General features: G+C 31.8%; 1 protein-coding gene and 1 pseudogene across 1 annotated transcript; one reads left to right on the top strand and one right to left on the bottom strand.

Annotated features, from left to right (window-relative positions):
* The first annotated feature begins 797 nt into the window (after nt 1-797).
* Nucleotides 798-2,068, top strand: LOC114286606 (class V chitinase CHIT5a-like; annotated as a pseudogene).
* A 2,652-nt stretch (nt 2,069-4,720) lies between these two features.
* On the bottom strand, nt 4,721-11,127 carry BAT1 (HXXXD-type acyl-transferase family protein). The gene is made up of 3 exons (XM_028226052.2): nt 10,513-11,127; nt 8,140-8,571; nt 4,721-5,385 (listed from the first exon to the last, which is right to left on the bottom strand). Exons 1-3 carry the CDS (start codon nt 10,966-10,968, stop codon nt 4,864-4,866), a joined length of 1,410 nt encoding a protein of 469 aa, XP_028081853.2. The 5' UTR covers nt 10,969-11,127; the 3' UTR covers nt 4,721-4,863.
* Between the last annotated feature and the right edge of the window lie 1,888 nt (nt 11,128-13,015).

Here is a 13,015-nt window from a genome sequence, read left to right as displayed (position 1 = left end):
TTTGGGAATTGATTTAATATTTTGACTTATTTAGGGAAATGCCCCAGAAAGGGATGCAGGGAGTGGTAGTAGTTGACCAAAAAAATAAAAACAAAAATACATAAAACTTCTTGTAAGAACCATTTCCACTTTTTGTCAATTAACTTTGGCATTTTCTAGATTGAAAGATGGTTTTTGTATACACAACAAATTAATTTCACTTTAGTTGACTCCTGTCTCAACTTTTACAATTGCAATAAGTTTTTTTTTTTTTTGAACAACAACAATTGCAATAATTGAATCTTTGAGAAAACAAACCTAACAAAACAAAATGACTAAATTATGAGTTGTGCTTACTATGAATCCAAAGGTTTTTTTGAGAACCATCCAAAACAAAGTACTGTGACACCTAGAAACTGTTTGGTATCTCTTGGCTATATTTAAAAGAGCTTTTCTGAACAAGAGGCAGTTTGTTTATTGTTTTATTTGATTAGATTTTTAAATATATATATTATTTAACAATTTTTTTTTATTTTTTATTTTTAGATAGTGAACATGTTTTTTTTTATTAGTTTGAAACTATTGAAACTATGCTGTCCTGCTCAATCCAAACCCAATAGACCATGAACACAACCCTCCAAAAACAACATAGAATGTTGATGCAACCAAAGATTATGCATTCTACATATGTGTGTGTTTGTGTCATGTAAATGTCAAATTGAACCAAAGTCATAGCACTCTCACAGCTCACAATCCCATCCATGGCTATCAAAAAATTGACATCACTTACCGTTCTTGCACTCTTTTGTATAACCATCATGGATTGTGATTCAATCTCTCCAGCAATACCGGCCCCTAAATCACTAGGCTATTTGTCACCAAACCCGTATCCATTTTATCCCTTTCCTCTGGCCCGGGGAATCAAAGCTGCTTATTGGCCATCGGGTAATGGATTTCCTGCATCTTCCATCGACACATCGTACTTCACCCACATTTACTATGCCTTCCTCTTACCTGAACCCGCCACTTACAAGCTCAATATTACAACATTTGACCAAGAAAAGCTCCCAGAGTTCACGGGTGCGCTTTGTGGCCGGAACCCACCCATCAAAACTCTACTATCCATAGCAGGAGGTGGTAATGACCCAATTGTGTTTTCTAAAATGGCTAGTAACGAGTCGACCCGTGCTATTTTCATTAATTCTACTATTGAAGTAGCTCGAAAATATGGGTTTGATGGCGTTGACCTAGATTGGGAGTTTCCAGAAAATCATACTGACATGTTTCATCTTGCTTTACTTTACAAGCAATGACGAAAGACTCTAAAAAAGGAAGCAAAAGCCATTAAAAAAACTCGTCTCCTCTTGACCTCAGCAGTTTATTATGCTTCAAAGATCACTTTATTGGGCAAGGCCCGAACTTACCCGGGAAACACTATACGTAAATAAGTGGATTGAGTTAGTCCAATGTGCTTCGATTACCACGGGTCATGGGAACGGGTCACGGGTGAGCATTCAGCCCTAGATGACCCGAATAGTAATATTAGCACTACCTTTGGAATTCAATCATGGATCCAAGTTGGTGTACCGCCCAAAAAGCTAGTCATGGGCCTACCGTTATATGGTCGAACATGGACGCTCCAAGACCACCCGAAAGTGAATGGAATTGGAGCACCTGCAGTTGGGCCAGGTCCCGGAGGTGGGGTATTGGTTTATTCTCAAATTCTGGATTTTAACACTGAGAATAATACAACTGTCAAGTTTGACAAACAGAGTAGTTGTTTCTATTCTTATGCTGGTGGATCATGGGTCGGATATGATGATGTCGGATCCGTGAAGTTGAAGGTCCGATTTGCACTGGCCCGGAGCTTAGGTGGATACTTTTTTTGGGCTCTTGGCCAGGACAAGGACTGGACCATCGCAAGAGAAGGTACCAAAATCTAAAATCTAACTATATATTGCTTAGACTTTGACATCTACAAAGTATCATTAATAAGCTTTTTACGTTTTAGAATCTTTCAACTAACTGGTGTTTTGTAACTTTTGATTTTGATTTGTTTGCAGCCTCAAATGCTTGGGGACATTGTTGATCTCTTTCTGACTCCTTTTCTTTTTAGCTTGTCCATTGATTTGGTTTTTTTGTTTGATTTAATAGTACTCCTATTTTTATCATTTGTTTTTCATAGTATATAATTGTTATTTTGTCATGTCCCAGTTCTTGAGATAATTCATGGAATTCACTACTAGAACTTGACTATTTTCGACCCTTCTCTCTCCCTCTCCTTGATTTTTATTTTAATTTGTCCAATGATTTGATCTCAAATTATCATGATTAAGAGCTATAATTGAACTAAGTTCAGTTGAATAGTAAGTTGTTAAAGTTTAACTTGAAAACTTAACAAGCTTGAAAATACATTCAAGTTCAACTTGTTTACCTTTGGAGGAGATCTCAAACGAGTTTAATTATACTAATCATGAGTTGAACTTTAATAACTTAATTTCTGCATGTAATTGAGTCGAACTGATTAGTAGTTTGTTCCCTTTGAATCTAAATTTAATGACTTTTAAATTGTATTCAAGCTTAACTTATTTATATATTGAGTCGATTTTAAACAAATTTTTAACAAGCATTTACAAGTTAAGCTAAAGTAGCTTAATTCATTTATAGTTCAAATAATCACAAAACACTTTGTACATAGAAATTTTGACGAACAAGGAAACTGTGGATAAGTGATTTGAAAATTAAATACTCTTTAGATCCTGGGGGACGCTAGTGATCCTCAGGTAGTCACCTAAAAAAGAACTAACACTCTGGTCGGGGGTGCCGGAATTAGCACTCTGACGGGCAAGTCAGTCTTTACTCTCTGAATTACTTATATTTTAAGTAAAGTATAATGGTTCTCACATACCTCTTCCTGCCTGATGTTCTTCTATTTATATATGTTCTTTCTTGGGCCTCGGGATTGGGTCCACTTTCAATTCGCCATTCGGCTTCAATTGTAGCAAACTGCTTTTCACTCGGCCCCTTGCTCGACTGGCTATTTGGCCGAACAAGATAGGATTCGAGCATGCGAGACGGTGCCGAGTCCTATATATTTCGACTCCAAGTTTGACTATTCGGCATCTCTACGATTCCCAATATTCGGCCTCCACAGAAACATTAATTTGTAAACGTTTCCTAATAAATGTTTGTTTGCTAAGTAAATCTTAAATCAAAATGGAGTATCATTCAATCCTTGATTTTGTCAAATTATTCTGAATAACTTAAGCCTCGTTTGACAAGTGGTTGTTTTAGCCTAAAAATCAAAAAGTTATTAAAAAAGCTAAAAAATCAATAATTTATACCAAAAAGTCAAAGATTCCATTTTCTCTCTACTTTTTGCACATCTTTTTGTAAAAAGTCAAAAAATCATCTCAAACATATTAGTTTTTTTTACTTCATATTTTAACCAAAAAATTACTAAAATAACATGTTCCCAAACGAGGCCTTAATCAGTAGTTTGTTTCTTGGGTGCTTCCTTGTAGGTGCATAGGAATTGGATTAGTCCACCATGCTTTACACAATACATTAATATTCAGTAAGTCAATCTTGTTTTCACCTACCAAATTAATGAGAAAACCTATTGGCCCTGTTTGGTAGGGCTTATTTCTAACTTATTTCAGCTTTTAGCTTAATTTAAGTTATTTTGATGTGTTTGGTTCAGCTTAATAATACAGCTTATAGCTTTTTGTAAGTCAAAAATCAACTTATTCTTTGAGTGGGGGAGGAGAAACTAAATTTATAAGTCAAAAATCAGCTTATGTTCACAGTTATAAAGTATAAGCTGTTAGGCTATAAGTTATAATCACTTTCCCACAGCTCTACCAAACGGGGCCATTGTGCTTGAACTTGATCATAAAAATTAACCAAAAAAACCTTGTAGTTCAAGTGAACTTAGAGCATCTAGGTTTTGAGAACAACTCTGCTGGCTATTGTAATTAGTCTCATCCTATTGTATCTAGGTTCTTTAAAAATTCACAAAAGAGACCTTGTAGTTCAATTATTTATTAATTTATTTCTGCTTCTTATTTATTTATTATTTGTTATAGTGATTAGCAAGTAAATCCTTTAAACAAGGCTACGTTTGGAACTTCTACGGGTTAAAAGGAAAAGTAAAGAAAAGCGAAAAGAAATAAAATGGGAGGGACTATATCTTGCTTTTGTTTCATTTGGATGAAAAACAAGAAGAAGAAAAAAATGAATTTAGTATTTTTCAAAAAAATCATTTTTGATTTGGTTATCTACCTCCTTTCCTTGACTAATTTTTAGATTCAAGCATATCAAAAGTATTCCTTTTCTTCATATCTAAGTAATTGCCCCACAATGCATTAAGGACTTAATGATGTTGCTAACCCCTTCTTTTTAGTTTATTTGAAAAAAGTTCCAATTGAAAATAGGTTGTCTAGTGAATGGAAGGTTATCTCCATAAAAAATGGAGAGATGTTTTGATGGATGATGAGTGTTGTTCACTTAATCATTATTGATGAATGATTATCTATTCTTCTGTTTCAATACATTCTGAATCATAGAATCGTATAAAAATCTCGAGACATAAAAATTTCGAAATAAAATTCTATACTTAGGAATGCATTTGGACCGAGGGAGGGAATTTGGGACAAAGGATTTGTACCCCCTCTTAAACTACTCATTCTGCCCCAACATTTCCTATTTTTTCCTATAATGGCATTTTAAAAAAGAAGGGGAAAGCTAACTGACACATCTCATTATAATATTAATAATTGAAAATCATTATCTAATTAACCACATTCCCATATACCACCTAACATAAAACCCATAATAACAGTGTTAAAAAGAGAGAAATTCAAATGGCATTATTTGAGTCTATTACACAATATTCCTGAGAAAATAGTTTGAGAAAACAGTTTGCATTGTTGGGATCAAACCAATCCTCACATCAATGCCACTAGTTTCATGAGGATTCTCCATCAAGTAAGCAACCTGTGGGAGTGGAGGAACCAAAGGGGTTGCATAACCAACTTCATAATCTTCTTCAGAACCACCAAGAAAATCAATCTTGTGAAATGGAACTCTTCTCCAATCAGAAACAAGTGTGAGCTCCTTCAAGGGAGGGAGAGTAGTCTGTCCTCCTCCTCCTCCTTCGAGTGCCTCGATATACGCATTGATGTAGTCGTCGGTGACTGAGTTCTTTGCTTCCTTGATCTTCTCAGCTACTGTTTCATGGCTTTGTTCTTCTAGTTCTCTAAATGTGGAAGCAACAGAGGCAAGCACATAGGCATTGCCACTGAAACCTTTTGGGAGTGGTGGAACCATTTTGTTCCTTGTGTCCACTGCAAATTGCAAGCACACTGCTGTGTCTTTGTTCAGTCCTAGAGCCTTTGTCCTTGCCTGATATCCAACAACAGCTATATATGATTCAACATACATGCATATATGCATATAACATATATTTGATTTTCATCAATAAATTCTCTATTTTTTTTTTTATATCAATAATAATAAAAACATATATTTACACTAGCATTGCAAATGAATTGCTCGTAAGCCCCGCTCGGCTTGGTAAGGGTGGCTCAATTTGTTAATTAGGAGTGTTAAACAAACCAAGCTAATCGAGTTTCACTCATGTGCTTGGCTTGTTTAAAACTTATTCGAGATTGATTGGTTACGAAAATAAGTCAAACTTGAATATAATTTTAAACTTGTTAAGTTTTCAAGTCAAGTTTCAACAACCTACTACTCGGTTCAATAAGCTTATGTGTACTATAAAAAATCAAGTTATTTTAGCTCGATTTGTGTTCAACTAGTTAAAAGCTCGTTTACAATCGACTTGTTATGTAAATAAATTAAACTTGAACAACCTATTATTCGGCTCGAATCAGCTCATTTTCAATCCAATTGTTAAATAAATAAATGAACTTAAGTTAGACTTTTAAGTTCATTTAATAAACGAGCCAAGTTCAAACTCAAATAAGTTGGTTTGTTTATAATTTATTTAAATAATAAGATGAATATATCGTTTATATATTTAAATAATATAAATAATAGCAAAAAAATTATTACCGAGTTCCAAGTTTAGCTCAAGCTTAATTAATTTTAACAATCCTCAAACTGAATTAGAATTGAGCAAAGTTCTAGCCTTTGCAAAAGTTGGACTAGGCTGGTTTACCATCCTAATTTAACTGATTGGATTGAATGCAGGTGTTCATAATGCCCCGAGCTTAGAGCCCGTTTGGTAACTTGGTTTTTTTTAGTAATTTTTCGACTATTTTATAAGATAAAAAAAAGTTAGTGTGTTTGAAATATTTTTTTAGTTGAATATATGATTGTGAGAGAAAACGTAATTAATTGATGTGTTAGATGTGACATTTTGACTTCTTTTTTGGGTAAATTACAAATACAAAAACTCCCTTTGAAATTTACTTAAAATGCAGATTACCCCCTGTGATATGAAAAATTACAAATTCCCAATGATCAGGATTATTTATTTAACAGAATTAGCTGAAAAAATGAAATTCTTAATTACTCTTCTATATATACAATGACAAAATAACTTGAATTATTAATTGAAATAAATTTCTGATATCATTAAAACTATTAATCAACTTAATGATTTATTAATAAAAATAGTCATTTATTATAAAATTAAAAACTTGAAGGCAATGTAATTTCTAGAACCATAAGAAGCAAATCGTATTTTAAGCAAATCTCAGAAGGTGTATTTGCATTTAACCTTTAAAAAAAAAAATTTTAAAAAAACTTCTATATAGCGTTTTGGCTATTTTAACCATAACATTTCTTCAAAAGCGGGGCATATTAAATTTTTTACATTTTGTCTATATAGTCTAATTAATAATACTCTTTAAAAATTAGATTGAAATCAAAGGACAAAATAGTCTAATTTCTCTCCTTAAGGTGATTGAGCGGTGTGAGCTTTTATTTACACACCGCAAAACTTCTTAGTTCGCACCACTTTTGCGTTTGGATATCAACTATCGAATAAAAATTTATGATTTAGATATTAACTACCAAATGAAAACTCAATTCGGTATTGATATTCAAACAATTAATTTATGTTCGGTAATTAATATTTGAACAATTAATTTTTGTTCCATTGTTGAATTTGAACGAAAAAGTGATGTAAACTGAGAAAAGAGATAGTGTGCAAATGGAAGCTCCCTTGACGGGTTAATGCCCAAATATGGTTCATAACCTTTTTAATAGATCATTTAGTTTTTAGTTTTTGATCAAATTTTTAACAGACATTATTAATTAGATTAAATTGACATAGCATAAAAAAAATTAAAGAGCAAAATTAATATTATTATCTGTTTGATGTTGAGTTTTCAAAAATAGTTTTTGAAATTTTTGTTTTTTGTGAACTTTTTTTTTAATAATATTTTAACCAATTTTTTAGATGCACTTAATTTAAATATATTTTTAAAGTAAACTATTAATGAAAAAAATTTAAAAATAATTCAATAAATACAAAAATATATTATTTTTTTGTATTTTTTTTATTTATATTTAGTGAAATTTTTAAGAGTTTTTTTTTTTTTTCCCCCACAAATTTTGTACTTTTAAAGTGTATCTAGTTTAAGTAAATTTAAAAAGTAATTTTTTTAAAATTAAAATATTAACAAAATTCAACAAGAAACTAAAGTACAAATTGAGAATTTAAAAATTATTTTAAGAACTCCAAAACCAACCAAACAAAATGGTTAGTTTTTAACCTTTCAATCCTAATATAACCCAAATTGCTGAGAATGAAAATTGATATGTATTGACCAGCTTTTGATACGTATTGTTTGTAGTCGATTTATGACTCAATTCACAACCAATATAGACTATTTACAATTGACACGATCAGTTTGTTTTTTATAAAATTATTTATTATTATTATTTTAAAACATTCACCATTGTATCACTCGATTCTCAATATATTAATAGATACTCTCAATATGATTACACCCATAATGTCATTTAAAATCCTAAAACCTAAGTGTGTGTGTGTGTGATAAGTATTATATGTTACAGGTTAGAGATCTACCATACCACATGAAATAGGTTTCAAACTGAACTCGGTTATTGTGTGAGAAAAATAAACGAACAAGAGAGAAAGTTAAAACAGTTGAGAAATTATACCTTCCAAAGATGAGCTGCAACAACCTCAAAGGAAGAAAACCTTCCTCTCTTGTCACCAAAGACATTATGCTTCAAATTTTGTATCATTGCACCACTTAGATGAAAAGTTGTAAGAACATAATTTTCATGATCACTCTGACCATGATCACGAGCTGCCTCTTTTATCAACTGATATAGATGATCTATGGCGGCAACCCTTATTGTTGGATTCGATTTTTTAGTTTCTTCTATTGGGGCTTGATGATTACTAGCCATTAACAATCTCCCTCTTTCATGCACTGGTTTATGCAATTCAAGAGCTTGGTTTGCTTTCATTTTCATATTAGATTGAGAGGCCCATTCACGTAAGAAATCATATGCTGCTGGTCCATCAAACAAAGAGTGGCTTGTGCCTATACCCAAAGAGTAGCCTCCACAACCAAATCTTGTGACCTAAACACCATTTCATGAAAAAGAAGATCACAACAGATAGACTACTAGTTACTTCATATTTTCCATTTTTGGCTCCATATGTTATTAAATGGTAAGAGCTTCTCAAACATACTAGGAAGCACGGATACAGATACGGGATACGGATACGGATACGATACGATACGGATACGGCGATACAACAAAATTTGAAAAACTAGGATACGGGTACGGCGGAGATACATTCGTAAAAAATATTATTTTAACAATATTTAGTAATGCAGTATGCATAAAAATAAAACCTAAAGCAAAAAACAACTTGATGAAGAAGAAAGATTCTTATAAAACTAAGAGTCTTCAAGGTCAATAGTTTCAACTTGTTCCCCTTCATCAGTGAATATCACAAGACCTTAGCTAAAGCCAAAAAACCATTCTTAAATAAAAATTTCAGCAAATATACTTTTTTAAGTTATCAATGATAGTCTAGGAAGCACAGATACGGATATGGTGATATGGGGATGTGGATATGGCGATATGTCAAAACTTAAAAAAATATGATACGGGTACAGTGGGGATACATTCGTAAAAAAAAAAATTATAATTTTAATAATGTAATATAATATGCATGAAAATAAAACTTAAAGAAAATTAATAAGTAAAGAGAGGGATTCCTATTAACATAAAGTGCTCAAACATTCATAAAACATTCAAAACTAAAAGCAAAAGCAAATGCAAATTAAACATCATCCTTACATGCCAACATCAAAAAAAAAAATGAGAGCAGAGAGAAGAAACGTGAGAGAGTGAGAAAGCGAGAGAGAAGTGAGAGAGACAACAGGGATACATCAATTTGACAAATTCTATTACTTTAACTCTCACTATATTCCTTTTATCAAAGAACTAAATAAAATATTATAAGTAATATGTAATTTCGAGTATCCGATACTTCAAAATTAAGTATCCGATACTTCAAAATTAATAAAAAATTAATTAAGAAGCATCCGATACTTTTAAGAAGTATCTGATACGTATCCGCGAGCATCCGAAGAGTATCGGTATCCGATAAGTATCCGATACGGATACGTCACCCTTTCTGAAGTATCCGTGCTTCATAGCAAACATATATATGGATGGCATGAGAAGCACATATGTATGGAGAAAATCTTAAAATTCAAGAATTTCACGGCATTATGTGATCAAGATACATTGGGTACATGATACCAAGAATTTTAGGTATAAATGATCTAGTGCCGTGAAACACGATATTGTAGACAAAAAAAAGGCATGATACACACAATAAAATATTGTTGTTTTTTTTTTTTTTTTTTAAAAAAAAATGGTAGAAAGTGAAAGAAAAGAAACAAAAATGAAAATAAATTTTGTTGCAAGCATTTGAATATGATGAAAATTTTTTCACAAAAAATGTACGGATATTTCAAATTTTAACTATAGGTAGCCCCTAAGTGGAGCAAATTTTTCTGAATCGAATGAAATTTCTCTGTGAAACAAGATAAATTTTTTTGTGAAATTGAAAATCCTAATTCAGAAACTGTTGAAAAGTAAGTTGTGCACAACGAAAACACATGACAACATTAACATATCACATCTCCATGTTATGGAAACATCTATTGCATGTATTGAAGATATAAATAATAAAGTTATCTGAGCTATAACAATTTAAACTTTTATTAGATGAGTTAGTGGTGAATGATTCAAGAGTCAGAAGGGAGTTAATCTAAAAGGGTCTGATCAAAAAAAAGGGTCTGATCAATTCTATGCTAGTAGTTTTGAAGAGGGGGAGAAATAAGAAGTGAATTTTGCTATATATATATATGGAAGAAAATTTATTGTGAACTAAAAAAGAATTTCTTGCAAAATATGATGATTCTCTATGGAAACAAACAGAACCATACATAATTCTTCTATTCTTTTTCTTTCCCCTTAAATTCAAGAAAATATTCTAACCTGAGCAACAACCAGAGGCATCTCTGAGGGATTCTCATTGACAACAGGCTTGAAAACAAGATTCTCAAAGAACTCATTGTACTGAGAGAGATCTCCCAGCTCTGAGATTGTAACTTGGGTCGCCGCCTCAACTAGAACTGCACCACCATTATTGCACCATATATTGAGCTTTCCATTGTTCGGATTCAAGCTCAGCCTGCCTGCAGCTGGGTACCAGACCGACAGGGTCTCTTCTAAGCCGGTTTTGAGCTTACCGAAAACATCATTAACAGAAAAGTTTTGATTTTGGTCAGCATTAGATGATGGTTTGTAGAAGAAAACCAAGTACATGAGAATTGGACACTGTCTATCTAAATTTGATAGACTGAGAAGTTGTGGAGGGTGCAAAGTTTTGGGGTATACAGAGACTGTGTTGTTTATAGAGACCCTTAACGAGTTTCCATGTTGAGCAGCCATGAATAATATGTTTCTCTGCTCTACTGTGAGATAAGAAAAATTGAGAGAAGGGACTGCAATTTATAAAGAGAAGAGGTGGGTTAGAGATTCCTAGGAGCCAAGACAAACAGTGTCTCTTTGTAGATTAATTTAAGGTGTTTTGTGATATTGGAATGATTTGTAATGTAATGGAAATAATAATATGATTTTAAATATGGATAGTTACATTATGCATCGATTTATTAATATTTTAAACTTTTAAAATTGTTATTCATGGATAATATATCAGTTCATATTTTTTGATACAGACCATTAATACCGGGATCCCAATATTGTTATTTAAAACATGAATAGTAATGGAAAAGAAATTATTCAATAATTCTGAAATACTATGTGATTATATTCTAAGTCAATCACTAATTATTTCCTCCCTAACATAGATCGTGAATTTTTATCATTTTCTACTAATTAAAATCTTATAAAACACCACATATTTATATTTCGAATATACTGAATAACCGTCTCACTTTTAAATACTTAAGCGGTTTGCATGGTACTGTTTGAGTGTGAAAGAGAATTATAAAGGTAAGCCGCCGACTACATAACCTGGCTCGCACTGGATGGATTGACACTGACCAACTACCCTATATCATGCTTGTAGACAAGGGCCCAACTGTCTATCCAAGCAATAATGTCAGGATTAGTATAATTTTTTTTATTAATTTATTATTATTATTTTTTTATTTTTTTATTTTTTTTTTATTGTTTTGTAGCATTGTTATTTTAGCAATAATACTCTGATGACTGTAATAAACCTGTGTAGTAGAGTTCATTAAAATAATATAATATGGACACATGAAATAGTAAAAATAACAAATGAAATCTTGATTTTAAGTGAAAAAATTGCTCTTTTCATTAACCTTTCACATTCTCTTTCCAACTCCTGACGGTAGGCAATTTAATATTTTAAAAATTGGATTGATGAGTGGACTGAAAAAGAAATTGAGTAGATTGGTTACCGATTCAACCGTTATGTTGAATTAGAATTAAATCGTAATGTCATAAATATATTAAAATTTATATTTAAATAAAAATATAAGTAATATAATTATATATTAATTTTTTTTGAAAATGTTGAATTATCTTAAATATATCTCCTAATATTTTTTATTTTTTTACTAAAAAATATAAGAATATATTTTAAAATATTATTAATTTTAATTTTGAAAGGAAACTAAATATTCAATAGATTAATGTTTTGTAGCTCGAAACTTTTCTCCCGAATCTCTAGAATGCCCAAAACGACGACATCGTTTTGGGCATTTTTTTTCTTTTTTTTTTTTTCCATTTTTCAGTTGTTTTTCCATTTTCCATTTTCGTCGCAAAGAGGAAGAGGGAGAGAAAGAGAGAAGAAGAGGGGAAGAGAGAAAGAGAGAGAAAGAGAAGAGAGGTTCGCCGATCGCCGATCGTCGCCTAGCCCAGTCGTCGTCGCAGCCCAGCTCCGATCGTCGCAGTAGCTCCGATCGTTGCAGCAACAACTCGTCGCAGCCCCAGCCCCAGCCCCGCCTCCGCCTCCAACCCGATTTTGTTGGCCCCCTTCCCTCCAGTTCTTCTTCTTCTTCTTCTGAAAAAAAAAAAATTAAAATTCGGAGGATTCGGGGGGCTCAAATTCAAGCTCCCAATTGGGACTGTATTCAATATTTCCCTCTATATGATTTTAATTCAAATAATTTGATTGAAAGAAGAAAAATGTTTTGGAGGGAAATCAAAATTTCAAGTCACTTTTCAATAAATTTGGTTAAAATTGAATCTTACATGGATTTCTTGAATTTTTTTAGAATAATATTTTTCTTATAAATAAGTAGGGACTTTCACAATAATTGTGAGCTCTCAATGAGATTCTTCACAAGAGGAGACCATTGAAAGAGAGTTTTTAATCCAAATTTTCATATATATATATATATATATATATATATATATATAATAAGAAAGAAAGAAAGAATAAAAAAAAAAAAAAAAGAGCTTGAAAATATTTAAAAAAAATCCAAAATTTTCATTTTTAGCAACT

Source organism: Camellia sinensis, chromosome 11 (genome assembly GCF_055761805.1).
Source record: "Camellia sinensis isolate YWXY chromosome 11, ASM5576180v1, whole genome shotgun sequence".
In the NCBI taxonomy this organism is placed as follows: domain Eukaryota; kingdom Viridiplantae; phylum Streptophyta; class Magnoliopsida; order Ericales; family Theaceae; genus Camellia; species Camellia sinensis.
The sequence above is the reverse complement of the archived record's forward strand: the minus strand, read 5'-3'. Positions and strand labels throughout refer to the sequence as shown.

Bases quoted from the DNA above. Each gene is read 5' to 3' on its own strand.
- BAT1 (XM_028226052.2), bottom strand. From the start codon at position 10,968: ATGGCTGCTCAACATGGAAACTCGTTAAGGGTCTCTATAAACAACACA. The intron at 8,572-10,512 runs GTTAGAATATTT...AATGGTGTTTAG, and splicing joins TGCCTCTGGTTGTTGCTCAG to GTCACAAGATTTGGTTGTGG. The intron at 5,386-8,139 runs GTATAATTTCTC...GTTGGATATCAG, and splicing joins TTGCAGCTCATCTTTGGAAG to GCAAGGACAAAGGCTCTAGG.